A 26,434-nucleotide genomic window follows, 5' to 3' on the forward strand; every position below is an offset into this window, starting at 1 on the left:
GTCACACCGACATTCCCCGATCAATGATAAATCCTCATTCATAAAAATACAGCAACCCCTCATGTCAGTACACACATTTTTTTTTTTGTGGATATAGTTCATTTTAGGGTTAGAACCTCCGATTTGTATTGCTAGATAACCATCCTGTAAGTTGGGAGGCGGGGCACAACCCACGGATGCTCAATTGGATGGAGATCTGGAGTCCAAGTCAACACCTTAAACTTGTTATTGTGTTCCTCAAACCAATTTTTGTATTCATCAGACCAGATCACCTTCTTCCATTACTCTGTGCCCCATTTCTGATGCTCAGTTGCCCATTGTAGGAGCTTTTGGCTGTGGATACGGGTCAGCATGGGCACCCCGACTGGTCTGCGTCTACCTGGCCCCATACACAACAAACTGCGATGCTGTTCTGGCACCTATCAGAACCAGCGTTCTCTTTTCAGCAATCTGAGCTCCAATAGCTCTCCTTTGAACTTCTATGGAGGGGGCTCTTCAACTCGCCTCGCCACCCCCGCCTCCATCAACGAGCCTCGCCTCTCCACCCCCGCCTCCATCAACGAGCCTCGCCTCTCCACCAACAAGCCTCGCCGCCACCATTAAAGAGGAGCCTCGTCTCTCCCCCCGCCTCCATCAACGACGAGCCTCGTCTCTCCCCCCGCCTCCATCAACGACGAGCCTCGTCTCTCCCCCCGCCTCCATCAACGACGAGCCTCGTCTCTCCCCCCGCCTCCATCAACGACGAGCCTCGTCTCTCCCCCCGCCTCCATCAACGACGAGCCTCGTCTCTCCCCCCGCCTCCATCAACGACGAGCCTCGTCTCTCCCCCCGCCTCCATCAACGACGAGCCTCGTCTCTCCCCCCGCCTCCATCAACGACGAGCCTCGTCTCTCCCCCCGCCTCCATCAACGACGAGCCTCGTCTCTGCCCCCGCCTCCATCAACGACGAGCCTCGTCTCTGCCCCCGCCTCCATCAACGACGAGCCTCGTCTCTGCCCCCGCCTCCATCAACGATGAGCCTCGTCTCTGCCCCCGCCTCCATCAACGACGAGCCTCGTCTCTCCCCCCCGCCTCCAACAACGAGCCTCGTCTCTCCCCCCCCCGCCTCCAACAACGAGCCTCGCCTCTCCACCCCCGCCTCCATCAACGAGCCTCGCCTCTCCACCCCCACCTCCATCAACGAGCCTCGCCTCTCCACCCCCGCCTCCATCAACGAGCCTCGCCTCTCCACCCCCGCCTCCATCAACGAGCCTCGCCTCACCACCCCCGCCTCCATCAACCAGCCTCACCACCCCCGCGCCTCCATCAACGAGCCTCGCCTCTCCACCCCAGCCTCCATCAACGAGCCTCGCCTCTCCACCCCCGCCTCCATTAACTCGCCTCGCCTCTCTCCACCCCGGCCTCCATTAACTCGCCTCGCCTCTCTCCACCCCGGCCTCCATCAACGAGCCTTCCCCCCCTCACCACCACCAATGAGCATCCCCTCTCCACCAATATACATTGGCTGCCCATGACCCCGTCGCCAGTTGGCCGGGTTTTTCTTCCTTGGATCACTTTTGTTGACATAGTCCACACCATTACAATAAAGAAAATAAAAATGCTGAATTTTTTTCCACATTGTAAACACACATGAGCATACAAACGCCTGTGAATGCAACTTGGGACCCATTCACACCTGGTGCAGCAGGATGCATTTATTTTACTGCATTCCAAATGCAGATAGTCCAAAATGTCCTATGGGCATAGGCTACACTATTACCTTGCAAAAAAAATAAAAAAGTACAGAAGAACAGCATGCTGCATTTTTCTGCACCGCAAAAAAAAAAAAAAAAAAAAAAAAGCACAAATGCACCACAATGCACATAAAAGCCCAAAGAAAGAAGTGACTGGAGAAGGCGGGGCCGAGCAGCACTGTGTGTGTCAATAGGCATACAATGCATGGCTCTGGAGCTTGCTCACACAAGTCCAAGGCAAGTTGCTTGCTCTGGTTGTCGCTTAGTGGGGGGCAGGGAGCCAGGAGCTCCTGTGGGGGACCCGAGAAGAGGAGGATCAGGGCTGCTCCGTGCAAAATCATTACACAGATAATTGGAATTTTTAGAAAGAAGTCCTTGTGCTCTTTTCACAAGATCTCCTTTTTTTCTCTCCTCTTCTCCAAAATCCATGTTGCATTAGGAGGTCGGTTTAGGTGCCAACAGGTTTTCCTATAAGTGCGCCATGTGTGGGGGGCACACAGGGCACAATTACTTTTGCAGGCTCTCTGACATTATTCAGGTTGGATGGCTGCCAAGAGGGTTGTTATGTCGCCTCCTTCTCCGATCGGCCAGCTGAGAATGCGCTGCGTCATTAGATCTGACATGAAGCGTCATAGCGAGCCGCTCTCTCCGAAGGCTTCCGATTTGCTGGTTGTAATGGAGCATTAAGGAAAAGTGTGGGGGGGGGGGGGGGGGGGTTAACCTTTCCTATCTGATCCAAGGCCGAGGTACTGAAACGACTGCATCCAACACCCCCCCCCCCCGGCTTCGGCAGCACATAAAATGTTAATGCGCCGGTTCGCTCCGGCGGAGTCTTATGGCACAGGACGGGCGGCTCGGTGGGAGTGCAAATCCCCCCTTTTTCCTTTCACCAGCTGCTGCCGAGATTTCACATGTCTGGCAGCCGGCGCTCCGGCAGGAACACAATGTTCTGTTCTGCGCTCGCGGGGAAGATCCGAACTGACAGGTAGGCAGGCTTCAGGGAACGCGCCGCACGTTTCATCTCAGGAAGTTTCCACGCGGCAGAGCGCTCTGACCCCTTTGTCACATCAGCGTATTTATCAAACATTCCTGTTCTGGGTCGGCGCCTACCAGCCAAATTCAATTGTTAGCTTCTCGTCTCCTGGAAAAATAGTGCTTGATAGTAGCTCTAGACAAGTAGTAGAAGCTGGGCCAGGTAGGAGAGTAGAGATGCAAGGGAGCTTTGGGACTGGAGCTGCGCATTGTGCATAGCGCGCCCCTAAACCCTGCAGGCAGGGCGCTCCCAAACCCTGCAGGCCGGGTTCTCCACAAACCCTGCAGGCAGGGCGCTTCCCAAACCCTGCCCACCCTGCAGGCAGGGCGCTCCCAAAACCCTGCCCACCCTGCAGGCAGGGCGCTCCCAAAACCCTGCCCACCCTGCAGGCAGGGCGCTCCCAAAACCCTGCCCACCCTGCAGGCAGGGCGCTCCCAAAACCCTGCCCACCCTGCAGGCAGGGCGCTCCCAAAACCCTGCAGGCAGGGCGCTCCCAAAACCCTGCAGGCAGGGCGCTCCCAAAACCCTGCCCACCCTGCAGGCCGGGGCGCTCCCAAAACCCTGCAGGCCGGGGCGCTCCCAAAACCCTGCAGGCCGGGGCGCTCCCAAACCCTGCAGGCCGGGGCGCTCCCAAACCCTGCAGGCAGCGGCGCTCCCAAACCCTGCAAGGCAGCGGCGCTCCCAAACCCTGCAAGGCAGCGGCGCTCCCAAACCCTGCAAGGCAGCGGCGCTCCCAAAACCCTGCAGGCAGCGGCGCTCCCAAAACCCTGCAGGCAGCGGCGCTCCCAAAACCCTGCAGGCAGCGGCGCTCCCAAAACCCTGCAGGCAGCGGCGCTCCCAAAACCCTGCAGGCAGCGCGCTCCCAAAAGCCTGCACACCCTGCAGGCAGCGCGCTCCCAAAAGCCTGCAGGCAGCGCGCTCCCAAAAGCCTGCAGGCAGCGCGCTCCCAAAAGCCTGCAGGCAGCGCGCTCCCAAAAGCCTGCAGGCAGCGCGCTCCCAAAAGCCTGCAGGCAGCGCGCTCCCAAAAGCCTGCAGGCAGCGCGCTCCCAAAAGCCTGCAGGCCGCGCGCTCCCAAAAGCCTGCAGGCAGCGCGCTCCCAAAAGCCTGCACACCCTGCAGGCAGGGTTCTCCCAAAAGCCTGCATACCCGGCCATTGAAACAAATGGGATTTTGCTTGTTGGGCGTTTGACGAGCTGAAGACGCTCAGGAGTGTGTATAGCAGAAAGTAAAAAAAATAGTTTTATTTTTTTTTTCAAAATTGACGCTTTAAATTTTGCTTACAGCGCAAAAAAAAAAAAATGGATCAAATGCAATCAAAAGAAAGCTCCATTTGTAAAAAAAAAAAAAAAACTATTTTATTTGGGTACATCGCACGACCACACAATTGTCAGTTAAAATAACGCAGTGCCTTATCGCAAAAAATGGCCTGGTCATGAAAGGAGAGGGGGTAAATCTTCCAGAGCTGAAGTGGCTAAAATATCACCTTTGGGAGGTCTGACCCCCAACCAGTCCTCTTCAGAATTAATGTCCTTTTTAATGAGATTCCCGGGACACTTTAGCATTCCCCCCGTTATTTTCCCTGGAATTCTGGGTGGAGACGACCTCTACATTGGTCTGTGCGGATCACACGGACATGTTGCTCTCGGGGACGGCAGTTTGCACATTGCATCACACAGATTACCAAAGGTAAACTGGATGACTCGGCCCCTTCCAATGAACAGAGGCGGCAGCTGCTCTAATCCCGGTCAGCTGTCACGCAGGGTGTGACATCAGTGTGAGGTGGGAAGGGAGTGGCGTTGCGAGTCACAGCAATGTATTTGCACTGTGTGGGCGACGGAACAGCCGAGACGAGAAGACGCAACCGAGTCACCAAAACTTTCCAACAAGCATTCACTGGAGCAGTGTTTCTCAACCCCCAGTCCTCAAGGCGCCCCAACAGGTCATGTTTTCAGGCTTTCCATTATTTTGCACAGGCGATTTGATCAGTTTCACCACAGCCGTTTCATCTGAGGGAAATCCTGAAAACATGACCTGTTGGGGCGCCTTGAGAACTGGAGTTGAGAAACACTGCACTAGAGTTCTGATCCTTAACCCCTTCAATACCGAGCATTTTTACCCCCCCTTCCACCCAGGCCAATTTTCAGCGCTGTAACACTGAATGACAGTTGCGCAGTCATGCAACACTGTACACATATGACATCATTTTTTTCCCCACAAAAAGAGCAAAAAGGTGGTATTTAATCACCACTGAGGGTTTTATTTTTTGGAAAATAAATTTAAAAAGAACGAACATTTAAAAAAAGTATAATATATATATATATATATATATATATATATATATATATATATATATATATATATATATATATATATATATTTTTTTTTTTATCTCAATTTTTATTTTATTTAAATGTATATAATCTTTTTTCCTAAAAAAAGATTATATACATTAATAAAAAAAAAAAAAAAAAAAAAAAAAATGTGTGATATATATGCGAGTGTGTGTGTTTTTTTTATATAATCAATTATTTTTTTTAACTATATTTGTGTGCGTGTATAAATATATAATAATTTATACACACACAAATATATAGTTTAAAAAAAATAAAATTTAATATATAAAAAAAACACAGTGATTTAATTATATATTTAATTTTTTATACTATATTTTGTGTGTGTGTATATATATATATATATATATATATATATATATATATATATATATATATATATATATATATATATATATATATATATATATATATATATATATATATTATATATATATATATACACACATATATACACACACACACACACACACACACATACATATATATTACACACACACACACATATATATATATATATATATATACACATACATACACTTTTTTTTTTTAAATGTTCGTTCTTTTTTCATTTATTTACCAAAAAAATTGTGTGTGGGGGGGCAGGATATAAAAATGTCATATGGGTACAGTGTTGCATGACTGCACAATTGTCATGAAAATATAATAAAAAAAAGTGATCTTTCTTCATAAAATTTAGGCCACAATTGTATTCCGATACAATTCTTTGTAGCAAATCAGTGTATAATAATTTAGTCTGTAGGGGGGCCGCATCGCTGGACCGTGGGGCAGGCAAGTGTCGGTTTATTAAAAGTCAGCAGCTATGCTTTTTGTAGCTACCGACTTTTAATAAACTAAAAAAACGGGTGGAACCCTGCTTGTAGTCAGAACAGTGTCCTCCCCCCTCCCCCTGACTGGTGATCTGATGAATGGACAGGTAATGATAGAGGTGGAGGAAGTACAGAGCCAAAGAATGAAGCAGAAGTGAGGTCCTTGCACTGCATGTCTTCAGGTACAGCTTCCTCTCCAGCAAAGAGAACAGGGATCATCACAGATCCACAGAATGGATAAAGTAGCAGGGAGATCCTTGCATGTCTTCAGGTACAGCTTCCTCTCCAGCAAGGAGAACAGTGATCATCACCGATCCACAGAATGGATCAAGCAGAAGCTGGGAGATCCTTTCCGTGAGGGTCCTCAGGTACAGCTTCCTCTCCAGCAAAGAGAACATGGATCATCTCAGATCCACAGAATGGATCAAGCAGAAGCTGGGAGATCCTTTCCGTGAGGGTCCTCAGGTACATCTTCCTCTCCAGCAAAGAGAACATGGATCATCTCAGATCCACACAATGGATCAAGCAGAAGCTGGGAGATCCTTTCCGTGAGGGTCCTCAGGTACAGCTTCCTCTCCAGCAAAGAAAACAGGGATCATCACAGATCCACAGAATGGATAAAGTAGCAGGGAGATCCTTGCATGTCTTCAGGAACAGCTTCCTCTCCAGCAAAGAGAACAGGGATCATCTCAGATCTACAGAATGGATCAAGCAGAAGCTGGGAGATCCTTTCCGTGAGGGTCCTCAGGTTCAGCTTTCTCTCCAGCAGTGAGCAACAGTAGTGACATCACCAAATCTCAAAAGAATAGCAGTCAGAGGCTCAGGAGTGCCTTAGGTGATCAGACACTGTAGATCAGGGGGGTCTCAAACTGGCGGCCCTCCAGCTCATGGGACCGCCGGGTTGAGACCCATGTTGTAGATATACAGCTATGGGGGAATGCTTGGTCACTGGGGGTGCTCTGTTATTTTTCAAGAGGAATTCAGGACACAATTAAACACTCTGGGACATTCATTGAACATTTAGACGCTCCCTGTGACATAGAAAACCTTCACTTCTTGCGTTCAGGTCCACTATAGCAGGCGTGGTTGACCTGCAGTTGAGCCGCTTCAATCTGAATAGACCAGAGCTACACAGGAGATTTCAGCAGCTCAGTTCCGATATTAAAATTACTAGGTGTAGTAAATCATTGTTGAACGAATAGAACAAAACGTTTCCCTATACAACTCATAGCAGCAACTGTTTGTAGGCGATCACACCATGCTCCATTCTACGAGCCACTTGTGTAGCTTACTCAATAGGGAGCCATCTGTCCTGGAATTTACTATTCCTAGCAATTCAGCACTCGATTCTGGTAGGAGGACTGAGCTACTAAACTTTGAACTTTACAAATTAGCATTCTTTAACGAAGGTCGTTAACATTACAATGATGTGAAGAAAAAAACAAAAAAACAGAAGGTTACCTTCTCTCCTATTAGAATGCATGCCTTTGAGTCCAAGTCCCGAGGTGGCCTGGGGAGAAATAAAAAAGGAACACACTGAGGAGGTGTGCAAGATATTCACAGCCTATTCATGTCATGTGACGACTTCTGTATACAGCTTCATATATACAGCCTGTGTACCGTGCACTGGAAGAATGTAGTGGCCCCGGGTCCCTTTTATAATGGGTCCTAGGAACCCCGATTTAAAGCTGAACTAAAAAAAAAAAAAAAAAATAATATATAAAAAAAGGTTTTTCCCCACGCCTTGCCTTGCCCAAAAGGGCAACCCCCCCCAGCCTTCTTGTCTCGCCCAAAAGGGCAACCCCCCCCCCCCCCCGCCTTCTTGTCTCGCCCAAAAGGGCAACCCCCCCCGCCTTCTTGTCTCGCCCAAAAGGGCACCCCCCCCCGCCTTCTTGTCTCGCCCAAAAGGGCAACCCCCCCCGCCTTCTTGCCTCGCCCCAAAAGGGCAACCCCCCCCCGCCTTCTTGCCTCGCCCCAAAAGGGCAACCCCCCCCCGCCTTCTTGCCTCGCCCCAAAAGGGCAACCCCCCCGCCTTCTTGCCTCGCCCCAAAAGGGCAACCCCCCCCGCCTTCTTGCCTCACCCAAAGGGGCAACCCCCCCCACCTTCTTGCCTCGCCCAAAAGGGCAACCCCCCCGCCCCTACCAAAAAACGTCAGTTGATCCTCTTCCCCAAAAAAGGAGCGCCCACACCCCTCCTCCGCCTCTTCTCCAGCCAATTCATCCACTTTCTACCCAGGGCCTAAAGATATATGCAGCGGTCCCCTGGCTGTCACATACAGCGCTCCCAGCACTGCCCTTTAGAGCTTTGAAAAAAAAAAACCCTTGTAATAAGAATATGGAATGACGGGTTCTCTTTATGGAGAGATGTGGGGTCTATAAGACCCCACATCTCTCCTCTATTCTGTAAAAGCCTGAAATTGATTTATTTGTTATTATTAATATTTTTTACACTTTACCTTTATTTATTTTTTATTCCTATTACAAGAAATGTAAACAGCCCTTGTAACAGGATTCAGGCATGACAGGTCCTCTTTATAGAGAGATGTGGGGTCTCTCCTCTATGCTGTGAAAGCATAAGATCAATAGAATTTTATTTATTTTGTACATTTTTCCCCTTTTAATTTTTGATCTTTTTTTCCTATTACAAGAAATGTAAACATCCCTTGTAATAGGGCATGACGGGTCCTCTTTATGGGGTGTATAAGGTTTTTTTTTTGTGTGGAATTATAGACCCCAGATATCTCCATAAAGAAGACCTGTCATGCCTAAATCCTGTTACAAGGAATGTTTAAATTTCTTGTAATAGGAATACAAAAAAAAAAAAAAAAAAACGAAAAAATGTACAAAAAATGAAATAAAACAAAAATCGATTTCAGGTTTTTTACAGCAAAAATTTTCTTTAAGTATTTCCATCTGCCGGCCCTAGAAGTGATGTCATGACGTCACTTCCAGCCTCCGTGGGACGATTCTATTGGTAAACCGCCGCCGTCAGCGGATTCATTATTCTCTGGCTCCCCGATCACATGGGAGAGACCGGAGAAGCCGATTGGATGGCTTTTACATTGCAGGGAATCGCCGGCTAAAATAAATAAATGATGAGATCTGGGTGACACCTGCACCCGTCATTCCGATATCTCCACTCAAAGTCCAGGTTGTCATATGACATTCACCCGTGATTGGGGGGGGGGGGGGGTGAACATTGATTGTACAATCAGATTGCAATGTGCATGGCCACACTCTGAGTCCACTGTTACCAATCTCCCAATCAGGGAAGAAGGACAGGGAAAAGCAGAATGCTACTAAACTCACCTACCTAGCAAGAGAGGGTCATTCTGCAGCACTGAGGGTCACATGACTTTATCCATGCCACCAGGTCACCTGACTTGCTGGCAGTGACATGTAGGGTGGGCAGAGGTAGCAGATGACAGCCAGCAGGGGGCAGTCACGGGTCACCGGCAGACGTAAGCCGTCAGCAGCTGGAATGTGAGGAATGTAACAGCTGGGGATTCTTTGTGCAGAGACTCAATCATGATGTCAGCTCGGTGGCAGCTCACATATCCCCATAGGAAGTTCCAAGGGCCACCATCAGAGAGCCAACCAACCAAGAGGCCCCGTCTACTCAGAGGAGGTGAGAGGCAAACTGGGGCCAAATACAGGTGAACAACAACAACTTCCTCAGGGTCAGACCTACAGGCTGCAAGGATCTAATTCTAGCTTGTATATGGACTCCGAGAAAGGGCTTCCTCCAGTCCCTCTGGTCTGTGATTGGATAATGAAAGGAGAAGCAGCGCACCAATGAGCTCATCTCTCCGCTCTCTCCTCCTACCAGTATGCTCTGTGCACCGGCCGGTTGCATGTCCCCTGCACCCGGAACTTGAAACACACGTAGCCCCATTTCTTCTCTACAAGTGTGCAAAGTTTGTTATCTGGGGAACCTACAGCTATATATATATATATATATATATATATATATATATATATATATATATATATATATATATATATATATATATATATATATATATATATATATATATATATATATATATATATATATATATTTTGGGGGGGGGGGGGGGGTTTCTCTGCATTAACCACTTCCTTCCAGGCCTTTTCTGACACATTATATTTCATTAGCCAATGAGTTCCTCCATCTGCATTATAGTCAGTCACCTTATGGATTCCAGGCATTCGGTCCTCAGCCCCCCCACACATCCTACAGTGACACCCCAATTGCTACTTTCTATCAGTATTCCATTTCAGAGTTTCCCAGACAGATATAAAAAGTGTACATACGTTGGTGGGCTGGTCTTTGGCTCTTCAAAAACTTTCAGTTTGGGCAATCCTGGGTTCCTCTTCTTCTTATCTGTAAATCAGATGAAGCCAGAGATTAAAAAGGATATAAAAAAATAAATAAAATAATAATAAAATTATATATATATATATATATATATATATATATATATATATATATATAACAAACCCCCCCCCCCCTGTATCTGAAGACTCCTGGGAAGCATGACATCATTTTGGCCTAGGCCAGAAACCAGGAAGTTTCTGAAGACTCCTGGGACGTAGGAGATCATTTTGGCCTAGGCCAGAAACCAGGAAGTATAATAAATAAGTTCACCTTCGGGAACGTTACACGTTCCACCTCCTTTTTAGGAAAGAAAGATACAATGGGGTGCCATTCAGAACGCAGACATTGGCGCATGCACAGCGGGCCCTCATCAGGAGCATTCACTAAGAATGTGCCGACATTACTTAAAAAGTCATCAATATCAGATCTCTCCAGATGGAGGTCAGTTCCCGGGACAATACAGATTGGAAGCGGGGGGGGGGGGGGGGTGGATTACCATATCTATGTACACCGTGAAGTCTCTGCACTCACACAATGGCTGCCAAACCTGTAGGGTCCCTCCAGGTAATCCCCACCACCCCTCCCCCTTCCCAATCTCCATCCAAGGTACAAGGACATAATAGTAACGGCCTTCAGCTGTCCACACACAGGGCAACTGTAGCAAACCGATACCACGCTTTCCAGTCTCCATCGACCACAAGGAGACGGGATTGAACTCTCCCCCCCCCCCCCCCCCGATCGATGGTGGTGCATAAATTAAACCGCTTTTATTGAAATCTGCGACATTCTATTCTCTATTTAATCCGGTCGTTATATAATCTCAATTAAAATGCTTCATTTAAAAATAAACAGCGCAGACTTTTCTATCTCCCGAAATCTTCGTACAGCCACTGCATTGAAAAAAAGAATGAATATTAGAAACACAGAACTTGTTATATAAAAAAAAAAGGTCAAAACTTATAAGACGTGTGCAACAATGTAACCAGAGCGGTGCCGCACGAGCACTGGACTCAACCAACCCCGCCGTCCCTGGAGCAAACCAACCCCGCCGTCCCTGGAGCCAACCAACCCCGCCGTCCCTGGAGCCAACCAACCCCGCCGTCCCTGGAGCCAACCAACCCCGCCGTCCCTGGAGCCAACCAACCCCGCCGTCCCTGGAGCCAACCAACCCCGCCGTCCCTGAGCCAACCAACCCCGCCGTCCCTGGAGCCAACCAACCCCGCCGTCCCTGGAGCCAACCAACCCCGCCGTCCCTGGAGCCAACCAACCCCGCCGTCCCTGGAGCCAACCAACCCCGCCGTCCCTGGAGCCAACCAACCCCGCCGTCCCTGGAGCCAACCAATCCCGCCGTCCCTGGAGCCAACCAATCCCGCCGTCCCTGGAGCCACTTAACCCAACCATCCTTGGAGCCAACCCACCCCATCGCCTCAAGATCCAAACCAACCGCTGCAATCCCTTGAGCCACTCCCTAGATGCAAATGGAGTCCCCGACATCCCTAAATCCAATGTAAACTCCACCATCCCTGGAGCCACTCAACCCCGACATCTCTGGATCCAATACAACCCTGACATCTCTAGAGCCAGTGGAACCTCACCATCCCTGGAGCCACTTTACCTGACCATCCTTGGAGCGGACCCTCCCTGGAGCTAACCAATCCGACTGCCTCGGGATGCAACCAACCCCCGCCATCCCTTGAGCCACTCCCTGGATGCAAATGGAGCCCCCGAAATCCCTGAATCCAATGGAACTACAACATCTCTAAAGCCAGTGGAACTTCGACATCCGTGGAGTCACTCAACCGTGCCATCACTGGAGCCAATGGAGCCCCAAGATCCCTGAATCCAATGGAACCCCGACAGCTCTAGAGCTAGTGGAATCTCAACTATCACTGGAGCCACTTAACCCCGACATCAATGGAACCCATGGATCCAATGGAACCCTGACATCTCTAGAGCTAGTGGAATCCCACGATCCCTGGAGGTGCTCAATCCCCAACATCTCTGGAGCCAACCATCCCCACCGCCTCGGGATCCAACCAATCACCCACCATCCCTTGAGCCACTTCCTGGATCCAAATAGAGCCCCCGACATGGCCGAATCCAATGGAACCCTGACATCTCTAGAGCCAGTGGAACTCTGCCATCCCTGGAGCCACTCAACCCCCTACATACCTGGAGCCAATGGAACCCAAACAGCTCTAAAACTATTGGAACCCCAACCATCACTGAAGCCACTCAACCCAGACATCTCTGGATTCAATGGAACCCCGACATCTCTAGAACCAGTGGAACCCCACCATCCCTGAAGCTGCTCAATTCCCCCCCCCCCCCCCCGACATCCCTGGAGCAAACCAACCCCACCGCCTCGGGATCCAACCAATCCCCCACCATCCCTTGAGCCACTCCCTGGATGCAAAACGAGCCCCCAACATGCCCAAATCCAATGAAACCCTGACACCATCCCTGGAGCCAATGGAACCCCAATATCTTTACAGCCACTCAACGCTGACATCTCTGGATCCAAATGGAACCCAGACATCCCTTAATCCAATCAAACCTTTACATCTCTAAAGCCAGTGGAACCCCGCCATCCCTGGAACCATTCAACTGCGTCATCCCTCGATCCAAGTGAACCCCTGAAACCAATGGAATACCGGCAGCCCTGGAGCCACTCAATCCCCCCCGATATCCATGGAGCGACTCAATCCCCTCCACAATCCTGGGAGCCCCTCAATCCCCTGACATCCCTGGAGCCAGTGAACCGCACATTCAATAGACCTTGACCCGCTCAGAAACATATTTGGTTTTTATGACATACTTGGGCCCCCCCCACAGACAGAGCTTATCCAAGCCAAGTGGCCCGTAGGAGTGAAGAGGTTCACCGTTTGTCACCACAAGACATTAGAGTCATCTTTTTAGGGGCGCGAACGGTCCTAATTAAGTGTGATGTCTGGCGAAACGCGTAGACCAACCATTGACTTCATATTATCCTCTTTTGAAGTTTATGCATTGTATTTTAATGTGGTGTCTTATATATGCCCTTTGGGTGTATTTAATCTGAAAAGTTGTAATAAATTACAAAGTCTTAATGGATTTCGTCTGGAGATTTAACCCATTCACTACCGGAGGCACAGTTAAATGTCCTATCAGTTTATGTTTGGGTATGTAAGAAACACGGCCCTCACATGGTCATACGCATTGTAAACAAGGCCTATGAATCAAGGTCCGAAGGTCTGGTGAGGGGGTCACCGAGTTCATTGGATAATATAATCTCATTGTGGTCACGTTACATTGTTGCAATTTTTCTTACAAGTCTTGAACAATCGTTACATTTCTGTGACATAAATGGATGGGTTTATGGTTCAGAATCCGGAGATCCCTCGTCATGGTATCGGAGTTCTCACCGGATGAAGACTGGAGAAAGCCAACCAGAAAGTTGCCATGCGATTGGCCGAGCTTTAGTCCAGCAGAGAATACACACACACACACACACAGAGACCAATCCACACACGGCAAAAAACCAAACCAACAACCGCCAGACTCACCGACTCCCGTCCTCGACGAGACCTTCTTCATACACCCCGGAGCTGCGTGACAGATTAAAGGAACACCTACAGATGAGACATATCCCCTTCAGATAAATTCCCTCACACCGAGCCACAGACATTCTAACTGCACAGATCTGGATCTCCGCCCCTGGGTGTGGCCACGCTGTGCAGGCTTTACTGCCACAACGGGAGTCACGCCCTGATTGGCGAGCCAATGGGCGCTAATCTCCCATAATTCAACAAGAGCTTTCCTTGTAATGCTACTGCATGAGCCAAGCTTTACAATGGGGGACCCCGTGTCCCAACCTACAAGATACAATGAGGGGGTCCCCCATGTCCCGTCCTATAAGACACAATGGGGGTGTCCCCCATGTCCCGTCCTATAAGACACAATGGGGGGTCCCAGTGTTCCATATTATCCTATAAGATACAATTGGTGTCCCCATAACATACAATGGGGGGTCCCCGTGTTCTGTCCTATAAGATACAGTGGGGGTCCCTGTGTCCCATATTATCTTATAGGATACAATGGGGGGTCCCCGTGTTCTTTCCTATAAAGATACAATGGGGGTCCCTGTGTCCCATTATATCCCTATAAGATTCAATGGGGGTCCCCGAGTTCTGTACCATAAGATACAATGGGGATTCCCCGTGACCCGTCCTATAAGATATAGGGCAGGGACCCCAATTGTAAGATACGTCCCGTCCTATAAGACACAATGGGGGTCCCAGTGTCCCATCCTATAGGGCACAATGGGGATTCCGTGTCCCGTACCATTCTACAAGATACAATGGGGGTCCCTGTGTCCTATAAGACATAACAGGGACCCCCCATAAGACAAGACACGTCCTGTCCTATAAGATACAGTTGGGGTCCCCCATGTCCCGTCCTATAAGACACAATGGGGGGCCCCCCCATGTCCCGTCCTATAAGACACAATGGGGGGTCCCAGTGTTCCATATTATCCTAAAAGATACAATTGGTGTCCCCATAACATACAATGGGGGATCCCCGTGTTCTGTCCTATAAGATACAGTGGGGGTCCCTGTGTCCCATATCCTATAGGATACAATGGGGGGTCCCTGTGTTCTGTCCTATAAAGATACAATGGAGGTCCCTGTGTCCCAACCTATAAGATACAGTGGGGGTCCCTGTGCCCCATTATATCCCTATAAGATTCAATGGGGGTCCCCCGAGTCCTGTACTATAAGATACAATGGGGGTTCCCCGTGACCCGTCCTATAAGATATAGAGCAGGGCACAGGGACCCCAATTGTAAGATACGTCCCGTCCTATAAAACACAATGGGGGGTCCCAGTGTCCCATCCTATAGGGCACAATGGGTATCTCGTGTCATCCTATAAGATACAATGGGGGTCCCTGTGTCCTATAAGACATAACGGGGACCCCCCATTGTAAGACACGTCCTGTCCTATAAGATACAGTTGGGGTCTCTGTGTCCTGTACCATAAGATACAATGGGGATTCCCCGTGACCCGTCCTATAAGATATAGGGCAGGGCACAGGGACCCCCATTGTAAGATACGTCCCGTCCTATAAAAGATACAATGGGGGTCCCCGTGTCCCGTCCTATAAGATATAGGGGGGCACGGACCCCTATTGCACGATATGTCCCGTCCTATAAGATATAATTGGGCCCCCCGTGTCCCATAAGGTACAATGGGGGGGGATCCCCGTGTCCCATAAGATACAATGGGGGGGGGGGGAATCCCTGTGTCCCATCCTAGAACAGGCTGAGCTCTGAGGGTCGTCACACGGATTTGAGAGAAAACAGAAACACTCCTCCCCACCCCCGCCCTATTCTAATGCAGCCCACCAGGGGTCCCTCCACTGATCCCTATACCTACAATGGAGAGCTCAGGAGCTTCTCATTAGCAAGCTGTAAATAAACAGAGTACTATAGGGCAGACCTGCTATATGGGGGGGGGGGGGGGGGGCAGGGAGGAGTACAGTCCTAGTATAAAAAAAACTTGTACCCAGGAGTATAGGAGACCGGACTTCGCTTTCCCTCTAGAAATGCCGCCATCCTGCCCAGCTCCGGGACCAAGTCCTCAAAGCTAAACAAGCATGCAGCAAGTGTTACCAGACCCCCTGACTACTTACTCCCCCCCCCCCCCAGATCAGCATTGGGTCAGTAATTAGTAAATACGCCCCCCCCGATGTCACACAGACGTAATCCAATCAGAGAAGGGGACCCCCCTTACCTGCCAAAAGCCTTGTATTGTCCATTCAGGCGTGAGAATTACACAGCTCTGTCACAGAGCACAGCAGATCACGCTTCTCTGTCACTCTGTCACACTGGAGTCCTCTCTCTCCCCCCCACCTGTTGTGTTCCCGGCCAGAGATTAGCATGCGGCACACCTGATTGGCTTCCCAGCGCAGCCCCTCCCACTCCTAGGCTGTGCATGGGGCTGTGAAGGGCGGAGACCAAATCAGAGACCTCCCGCCCACCTGGAAGATCTGAACCACCTGCAGCCTCACCCGGCACGAGACAATCCGAGGTTCAAATCTAGGAGGAGGAGACTTCAGAACGATGAAGAGAGTCAGGAAATGGGCGAGACCCCCGGGTGTGTCCCCTCAGGGAAACCCGCCTCACTTCCTGTCCAGGAGACGCAACAGGAAGTGAAGGGAAATCACTGCAATGGGATACCAAACACGACGCACTTTAAAACTGCGCACATTCGTGCAACGGCGGCGACAAAAGTAAAATGTTACCATCCATAGGCGATGCCTGAAAAGCTTTTTACAGGTTACCACTTCAGATTCACAGAGGAGGTCGGGTGCTAGAAATAGCGCACAACTATCAGACATTTGCGGCGTTGGCGCACGTGCGGGACCGACGTGCGTGTTCATCCTTACACACAAGCACGAGGAGGTTGGGGGGGGGGCTTTAGATTTTTAAAACTTTATTCTGACACTGTTGCTGTACTTTTTTCATCACAGTTATTGCCGTCACAAGTAATGTAAATAGTAATAGACAGCGACAGGTCCTCTTTATGGAGAGATCCGAGTCTACAAGACCCCCAAATCCCTTCTCTGCACATAAAAGCATTCACAGCGCCAAGATCAGCGTTTTCAAATGCTTTTTTTTTATAAATGGCGCCATTGATATCCGGGGTAAACAGGAAGTGATGTCGTGTAATCGCGTCCGGGTTACCGTAGTGGAGAAGCCGATCAAAGCCAATCTCCGTCTTTGTGTTCGGCTCTCCGACCAGCCAGCCAAACATGCTGGCTGGGTCTCCAGGTGTGGGACGGGAGATCCTGGTACAGACGCACGTCCTCTTTTGCTGCTTGTAAAAGCACTCCAGCAGCGAGTGGGTCACTAGGATTGCTTTTACAAAAAAAAAAAAACACACCACACACAACCACAGTCCCATGTAGGGCGATATCATCCGGGTACAAGCACTTGAAGTCTAGCGATGTACGGGCGATTCGGAAGTGAATATGTAAAGAGATTACCGTATATACTCGAGTATAAGCCGAGTTTTTCAGCACATTTTTTTGTGCTGAAAATGCCCCCCTCGGCTTATACCCGAGTCACCTTTTTGCGCCTGTTCTCTCTGATTTTGGGGACCCGGTACCAGCTGGTCATAGATCCCCTGGACCCCAAACTTAGTACACATATAGCCCCCACTCTTTATCTACAAGTGTGCAAAGGTTGTTGTCTGGGGGTCCTACAGCCGGGGAGCACCGATTTTTCAAACCCGGGCACCCCTTCCATAGACTCCCATGTTAAACGGTAATTTCTCTGGTGAATTTGGGGACCCGGTACCGGCCGGTCGCAAGTCCCCTGGACCCGGAACTTGGCACACATGTAGCCCCATTTCTCCTCTATAAAAGGTGTGCAAAGTTTGTTGTCTGGGGGACCTGTGGGCAGGGAGCACTGATTTTTCAAAGCCGGGCACCCCTTCCATAGACTCCCATGTTAAACATCAGTCTAATCATGGACACTTTGGGCTAGATTCAGATAGCCCGCCGTAACTTTGTGCGGGCGTAGCGTATCTCAGATTTACGCTACGCCGCCGTAACTTAGTGAGGCAGGTTCTGTATTCACCAAGAACCTGCGCCCTAAGTTACGGCGGCGTAGCGTAAATCTGCCGGCGTAAGCCCGCCTAATTCAAATTGTGAAGAGGTGGGCGTGTATTATGTAAATGTATTGTGACCCCACGTAAATTACGCTTTCTCCAAACGGCGCTTGCGCCGTCCGTGAACGTAACCCAGTGCGCATGCTCCGAATTAACCCGCAAAAAGCCAATGCTTTCGACGTGAACGTAAATTACGCACAGCCCTATTCGCGAACGACTTACGCAAACGACATAATCGACGGAAAATTCGACGCTGGCCCGACGTCCATACTTAACATAGGATATGCCTCATATAGCAGGGGTAACGTTACGCCGGAAAAAGCCTAACGTAAAAAAATGCGCCGGGCGGACGTACGTTTCCGAATCGGCGTATCTACCCAATTTGCATATTCCTCGCGTAAATATAAGGAAACGCCACCTAGCGGCCAGCGTAAATATGCAACCAAGATACGAAGGCGTAAGAGACTTAGCCAAATTCCGGCGTATCTTGTTTTCTGAATACAGGAAAAAGATACGCCGGTGCATCTTAGACGTTACGCATGCATTGGCCTTTGCAAGGGGTGCTTTACATTTTATTTGTTTATTTTGACACTGTCGCTTTCCTTTTTTTTTTTTTTTTTCACTTTTTGCATCAGAGCAACTGTCCTCCTCCACCCCCCTCTCTGAAACGAAACCCCCCCCCGAGCTTGCATACTTGTGCAAAACACTTCGTCTGCAAAACCAACGCTTGCCCTGGCCTTTGCACGCAAGCACATGTGGGGTGCTTTACGTATTTTCCTTTTTTATTCGTACACCGTAGCTTATTTTTTTTTTTTGATCGCTTTTATTCATTGTGAACTGTCGCCCCCCCCCCCCCCCCCCCAAAAAACAAAACAAAAAAAAAACAAACACCCTTGAGCTTGCATACATGTGCAAAACACTTCAAGGACGCGCTGGGACAATCTCTCCGTGTGCGGGATCAACGCATGCGTTCGCCTTTCCACGCATGCACGAGGAGGGGGGGTGTGTTTTAAAAGATTTATTTTTACACTGTCGCTTTTCTTTTTATCGATTTTATTCATTTTTTGCATCAAAGCAACCATCTTCTTTCCCCCCCCCCCCCCCCCCGAGTTTGCACACATGCGTTCGCCTTTGCACGCAAGCACGAGGAGGCAGGGGTGCTTTAAAATGTTTATTTTACATTGTCACATTTTTTTTTTTTAGCACTTTTATTCATTTTTGCATCAAAGCAACTGCCCCCCCCCCCCCAACTAAAACCCCTGAGCTTGCATGCATGTGCAAAACACTTTGTCTGCAGAGGACCAAACGCATGCGCTGGCCTCTGCATGCAATTGTGAGAGGTGCTTTAAATGTTTGTTTCGTTTTTACACTGTCGCTTTTCTTTTTTTTATCACTTTTATTCACTTTTTGCATCAGAGCAAGCTCCCCCCCCCCCTTCCCCCGAGCTTGCATACATGTGCAAAACACTTCTCTGCAGGACCGACGCATGCGTTCACCTCTGCAGGACCGACATGCGTTCACCTTTGCACGCAAGGACAAGGAGGCGGGGGTGCTTTAATTTTGTATTTTTATATTTTTTTGCCAAAAACGCCTAAACAATACAGAAGTTGTCGAAGAACCCGGCACTTTGCGCAGCACTGAAGGCATGCAAATCGCACGCAACCCGATGACGGCTGCAGCCGTCCCAGGCCCCTGCGCCGCTCAATAAGCCTCATTAAGTTAAGACCGAAAACGCTGCGTCCCGAAGAGAAAAATTCCCTGCAGGATTTGATGCCAATCTCACACTAACCCCCCCCCCCCACCCCTTCACATTCCCTGCGACCCGATTGGTTGCTCAGAGCCGGTCTCCAGGCCTCAGGGCTGCACTGAAATAGCCGTTCATAAAAAGGACGATTTTAAATAGCTCTTTCCTCGTCTGCAGGACTCCATGCCGCCGCCGCCGCCACCGACGCGCAATACAACAAAGCTTGGCTGCGCCGTAGAATCTCTGCCAATCCACACCGAGCCTGACTGTGCAAAAGGCAAAAAAAAAAAAAAAGGACTCGGTAATCCCAGATGAGGAATGCGGAACGTCAATGCGCGGCTCACAGGCATTTCTCCGCTTTCAGCAACTGTGCGACCCGAGCAACCCGGCGAAGCCGCATCCCACTGGCCTGCAGGGATTTTTTTTTTATTTTTATCCCTGCCTGGAAAACGGATGTCTTTTTTTTTTTTTTTTCTGGAAGAGGCAAAGTTGCAAACTTTTAAAAACAAAGAGTTAAATGCAAAACCGGGCAAAGGTTGAAAGGAATGCGAAGCGTAGCTGTGCAGGTCGCCTGCAGTCCAGAGGCGTGCAAAGCCTAAAAAAAAACACGCAGGTCCAAAGCTGCTTTTATGACTTTCCTTGCGGGCCGCGTACGGACATGTTTTGCAGCAATGCTCCGCCCAAATGCATGCAAATTAGATCCCCTGCAGACTGCGTCACACTGCATGTGCGCCAAGTTGGTTGGTAGCCCGTTTGGTGCAAATTGCGCATCGCCTGCACAAGTTCTGTTTACATTTATTCCCCCTCCCCCCACTTGCAGATCGCTTGTGCAAAACTTGAACTGATGCAGACTGCGCGCAAATCAGCTGCAGGAAAGAAAGATTTGATGCAAACTGGTGCAAAACAAAAACAATCGCTTGTCTGCAGGGTGCAACCGTGGCGCAGCCCCCTGCAGAACAAGGCCACAGCCCCATGCAGGTCAAGGTCTGCAACCGTGGTGCAGCGCCCCCCCCATGCAGGACAGGGCCTGCAATCGCAGCGCAGCCGCCTCCCCCCCATGCAGGACAGGGCCTGCAACCGCCTCCCCCATGCAGGACAGGGCCTGCAACCGCGGCGCAGCCTCCTCCCACGCAGGACAGGGCCTGCAACCGCCTCCCCCACGCAGAACAGGGCCTGCAACCGCGGCGCAGCTCCCTCCCACGCCGGACAAGGCCTGCAAGCGCGGCGCAGCCCCCTCCTACGCAGGGCAAAAGGCCTGCAACCGCGGCGCAGCCCCCCCCATGCAGGGCAAGGCCTGCAACTGCGACACACCCCCCATGCAGGACAAGGCCCGCAACCGCGGCACAGCCCTCTGCAAAACAAGGCTGCAACTGCGCCGCAGCTCTCCTGGAGCCCCCCCCCCCCCCATGCAGGGCAAGGCCTGCAACCGTGGCGCAGCCCCCCCATGCAGGACCAGGCCCGCAACCGTGGCACAGCCCTCTGCAAGACAAGGCCGCAACCGCGGCGCAACTCTCCTGGAGACCATATTTGAAAGGTAGTGCAGGTCTCTCCAAGTCTAGGCATGCACAAGTGTGGCATCAAGTTGCCCTGGGTTACCGCACTTGGCACAACTTTTAAGGCAGCTCTGCAAAATGGTGGTAGCTGCAAACTTTTGCATGCTTTATATTGCACCCTTGACCGCCTTTTACCGTTGATCCTGCCAGCAAAGTGGCAATTTCTCCCTCGATTGGAGAGAGTACAAGGATGACGCAGCTCTCTGCAGGATCGGGCTGCAACAGTGGTGCAGCTTTCTCCAGGAACGGGTTGCAGCGGTGCAGCAGTTCTCTGCAGGAATGAGCTGCAACAACGGTGCGGCTCTCCTCAGGATCGTGTTGCAATGGTGGTGCGACTCTCTCCAGGTCTGGGCATGCACAAGCGCGGCATCTTGGTGCAACCACCGCACATACATGTAAAGGCATGGCTGCAATTGATGGAAGCTGCAAACCCTTTACAGTCAATCCTGACACTTGCATTCGATGCAACTACTGCACAAACTTTTAAGGCGGCTCTGCAAATAATGGAAGCTGCAAACTTTTGCATGCTTTTTTTATTGCGCCCGTGGCCGCCTTTTGCAGGTGATCCTGCCAGCAAAATTGCAATCTGCAGCGCACAATGGTGGTGCAGCTCTCCCGGCAATCATACTGCAATGGTGGTGCAGGTCTTAGCATCTATTTGCCCCCGGGGGGGGGGGGGTTTACTGCACTTGATGCAACCACTGCACAAACTTTTAAGGTGGCTCTGCAAATCGCAGCTGCAAACTTTTGCATGCTTTTTATTGCACCCTTGGCTGCCTTTTGCAGTTGATCCTGCCAGCAAAGTTGAACCCCCCCCCCCCCCAACACTCAGGTTGCAAGGGTAGTGCAGATCTCCCCCCCCCCCCAAATAAAAATTAGGTTCCAAGAGTGGTGCAGCCCCCCCAGGTTGCAAAGGTAGTGCAGCCCCCCCAAATAACATTGCAAGGGTGGTGCAGGCCCCCCCCCCCAGGTTGCAATAGTGGTGCAGCTCTCTAAATCTAGTTGCCCCGGGTTACAGCACTTGACAAAACCACAGCACAAAATGTTTGAGGCGGCTCTGCAAATCTCAGCTGCAAACTTTTGCATGTTCTTTATTGCACCTTTGTCTGCCTTTTCCAGTCAATCTTGCCAGCAAAGTTGCAAACAACCCCCCCCCCCTTCTCTGCAGAGTGGAAGGGTGGTGCAGCTCCCCCATAAATAACATTGCAAGGGTGGTGCAGCTCCCCCCCAAAAAAAAATAAAGTTGTAAGGGTGATGAAGCCCCTCCACTCAGGCTTAGGTTGCAAAGGGTGGTGCAGCTCCCCCTCACCCCAGAATCACATTGCAATGGTAGTGCAGCTCTCCCCAGGCTCAGGTTGCAAAGGGTGGTGCAGCCCGCCCCCAGAATCAGATTGCAAGGGGGGGGTGATGAAGCAGCGCCCCCACCCACCAAGGACCAGGTTGCAATGGTGGTGCAGCTCTCTGCATCTACTTGCCCCCCTGGCTTACAGCACTTTGACACAACCACTGCACAAACTTTTAAGGCGGCTCTGCAAATGACAGGCGCTGCAAACTTCTGCACGCTTTTTATTGCACCCTTAAAGCAGATCTTGACAGCAACGTTGCAACCAATCGCTTGTCTGCAGGGTGCAACCGTGGCGCAGCCCCCTGCAGGACAAGGCCTGCAACCGCGATCCTGCCAGCAAACTTGCAATTCCCCCCCCCCTCTTCTTCTCTGCAGAGTGCAGTGGTGGTGCAGCCCCCCCCCCCCCCCAGGTTGCAATCGTGGTGGTGCAGCCCACCCCCCCAAATCAAGTTGCAAGGGCGATAAAGCCCCCCCCCCAGGCTCAGGTTGCAAAGGTGGTGCAGCTCCCCCCCCCCCCCAGGCTCAGGTTGCAAGGGTGGTGCAGCTCCCCCCCCCCAGGCTCAGGTTGCAAGGGTGGTGCAGCCCCCCCCCCCCCCAGGCTCAGGTTGCAAGGGTGGTGCAGCTCCCCCCCCCCCAGGCTCAGGTTGCAAGGGTGGTGCAGCCCCCCCCCCCCCCCAGGCTCAGGTTGCAAGGGCGGTGCAGCTCTCTGCATCTACTTGCCCCGGCTTGCAACACTTGACACAACCACTGCACAAATGCTTTCGGCGGCCCTGCAAATCGCAGCTGCAAAGGACAGAAGCTGCAATTTTTTGCATGCTTTTTATTGCACCCTTGGCTGCCTTTTGCAGACGATCCTGCCAGCAAAGTTGCAATCCCCCCCCTTCTCTCTGCAGAGTGCAAGGGTGGTGCAACACCCCCCCCCCCCCCCCCCAGAAAAACATTGCAAGGGTGCAGCCCCCCCCCCCCCCAGGCTCAGGTTACACTGGTGGTGCAGCTCCCCCAAGGATTAGGTTGCAGGGTAATCGCACTGCAATGGTGGTGCAGCTCCCCCCCCCGGCTCAGGTTGCAGGATGTGTGCAGCCACCATACAGGAAATGCACGGAGCAACTTCCAGCTGCAATCAGAAGGGTGACCCCCTCCCCTCCCCCCACCATGCAATGTTTTCTGCATTTGCAGCAGAGCATGCACCCCCCTCCCCCCCACCGTCCTCCCCTCCCCCTCACCTCCTCCTCTGGGCTGATTCATTCTCCCGGCTCCTCGGTGGGGGAGGGGTGACTCTTCCCGGGGCGAGTTCTCCAACAAAGATGAGAAGTGCCGCCTCCCCTCCTCCTCCCTCCGCCACCGGGACTCCTCTGCTGCGACCGGATATTCCGGCTGAGCCCTCCGCTGTGTCCGCTCTGAACTCTCTCCGATCCCCGGGCTCCGCTCCTACATGATGGGCCAGGGCTGCCAGCTGAGGAGGAGGAGAGCCAAACTTGGGATCGGGGAGCGGCACCGCGCATGCGCCAGTCCGATCATGGGGCCCCGCCCAGGGGCATGCCGGGAAGTGTAGTCCGAGCGTGGGGCGGGGCGCGGCCCGGGGCGGGGCCTAGGGCGGCCATCGCTCAGCCAACCTGACTCATTGCTTCACTTTTCTGGTTTCCAAGTTTTATTATTTTTTATGTTCTATCTCACCTTTTCATCTTATATTTTATCCCTTTATTTTCTTTATATTTGTTTCTTTCTTTACTTTTTTATTTATTTTATTATTGGTGCTGTTTTTTTACTTCTATTTATTTTATTGTATAAGCTTACTTCTTTTTTATTTATTTTTTTATTGGTGCTGTTTTAACTTTTCATTTTTATATTTTACTTCTATTTATTTTATTGTATAAGCTTACTTCTTTTTTATTTATTTTATTATTGGTGCTATTCAAACTTTTCATTTTTATATGTTATTATTTTATTTCTACTTATTACGTTTTTATTTATTAGTTTACTTTTTATTTTTACTTATTTTATTATTTTTTCTGTTTTACATTTTGATTTTATTTTTCCTTTTCTGTTTTTTTATTTTATTTTGTGTCCTATATTTCCTTTTAATTTTATTACTTTATTTAAATTTTAATATATTTTTATTTATTATTTTTTATTTTATCATTGTTCCTTTTTTATCTTTATTAATTTTATTGGAAAAAACTTTTTCAAAGAAAATACATTTCTAATAGAAAAAAACACTACGCAGAAAAAGGTATTATTGTACCTTTTTTATCTTTATTAATTTTATTATTGTACCTTTTTTATCTCTATTAATTGTATTATTTATTCTATTTTACCCTTTCATATTCTTACTTTTTTTATTTTATTTTAAATGTATGTTATGTTTCATTTTACCTTCTCATCTGATACTTTAGTCTTTTACTTTAATTCTATTATTTTGTTTATATTTATTTTATTACTTTCCGTTTTTATTTATTTTATTATTGGTGCTATTTTAATTTTTCATTTTTATATCTTATTTCTGTTTATTTAATTTCTTTTTTACGCTTACTTTGATTTTATTTATTTCATTCTAAATATATTTTGTGTTCTATCTCACCTTCTCATCTTATATTTTATTCCTTTATTTTAAGTGTAGTCCGAGAGTGGGGCGGCCCGGGGCGGGGCCTAGGGCGGCCATCGCTCAGCCAACCTGACTCATTCTTCACACATTCTTTTTTTATATTTCATTCTTAATATTTTTTATGTTCTATCTCATCTTATATGTTATTCCTTTATTTAATTGTATTATTTTCTTAATATTTATTTTATTACTTTACTTTTTTATTTATTTTATCATTGGTGCTATTTTAACTTTTCATTTTTATATTTTACTTCTATTTATTACATTTTATTTTGTAAGCTTATTTCGATTTTATTTATTTTATTGTTGGTTGTATTTTAACTTTTCATTTTTATATTTTATTATTTCATTTCTACTTTTTCAGTTTTATTTTATTCGTTTCTTTCTATTTTTACTTATTTTATTATTTATTCTGTTTTACGTTTTGATTTCACCTTTTTTGTTTTTTTATTTTGTGTCCTATATTCCCTTTTCATTTTATTACTTTATTTTATTTTAATTGTAATATTTTTTAATTTTATTATTATACCCTTTTTTTTGTTATTAATTTTATTATTTATTCTATTGTTACTTTTACTTTTTTATTTTCTTTTAATGTATTTTATGTTTCATTTTACCTTCTCATCTGATACTTTAGTTTTTTACTTTAATTCTATTATTTTGTTTATATTTATTTTATTACTAACTTTTTTATTTATTTTATTATTGGTGCTATTTTAACTTTTCATTTTTCATTTTTATATTTTACTTCTATTTATTTTATTTTATAAGCTTACTTCTTTTTTTTTATTATTAATTCTATTTTAATTTTTTCTATTTTAATTTTTATATTTTATTTTTTCATTTCTACTTATTCCGTTTTATTTAAATGTTCTATTCTTGTTCTTCATTTTAATGTATTTTATTTTGTGTTCAAATTTACATTTCCATTTTCACCACTCTGCCACCTATCTTCCTCCCTGCAGGTCCCCGCTCTGGTACCTGTCTCCTCCTCCCTGCAGGTCCCCGCTCCGCCACCTTTCTCCTCCTCCCTGAAGTTCCCAGCTCTACCACCTTTCTCCTTCTCCCTGCAGGTCCCTGCTCTGCCGCCTGTCTCCTCCCTGCAGGTCCCCGCTCTGCCACCTATCTCCTCCTGCAGGTGCCCGCTTTGCCACCTGTCTCCTCCTCCCTCCAGGTCCCTACTCCTCCACCTGTCTCCTCCTCCCTGCAGGTCCCCAGTCCACCACCT

The 26,434-nt window shown here is 48.8% G+C and overlaps 1 protein-coding gene across 2 annotated transcripts in view; it reads right to left on the bottom strand.

The window, feature by feature from the left end:
* MAP2K6 (mitogen-activated protein kinase kinase 6) overlaps positions 1–24,107 on the bottom strand; it is a 39,906-nt gene extending 15,799 nt beyond the window's left edge. The window contains exons 1-4 of one of the 2 annotated variants that reach the window (XM_040331032.1): positions 23,828–24,107; positions 13,853–13,894; positions 10,244–10,313; positions 7,409–7,457 (exon numbers count right to left, since the gene is read on the bottom strand). In XM_040331032.1, the coding sequence (XP_040186966.1) occupies positions 7,409–7,457; positions 10,244–10,313; positions 13,853–13,894; positions 23,828–23,849 (183 nt within the window). In that variant the 5' untranslated portion in view covers positions 23,850–24,107. The remainder of the gene's footprint in view (positions 1–7,408; positions 7,458–10,243; positions 10,314–13,852; positions 13,895–23,827) is intronic. The other variant, XM_040331033.1, reaches the window with a different exon arrangement.
* Between the last annotated feature and the right edge of the window lie 2,327 nt (positions 24,108–26,434).

The sequence above is a fragment of the Rana temporaria genome, chromosome 12, assembly GCF_905171775.1.
Source record: "Rana temporaria chromosome 12, aRanTem1.1, whole genome shotgun sequence".
In the NCBI taxonomy this organism is placed as follows: domain Eukaryota; kingdom Metazoa; phylum Chordata; class Amphibia; order Anura; family Ranidae; genus Rana; species Rana temporaria.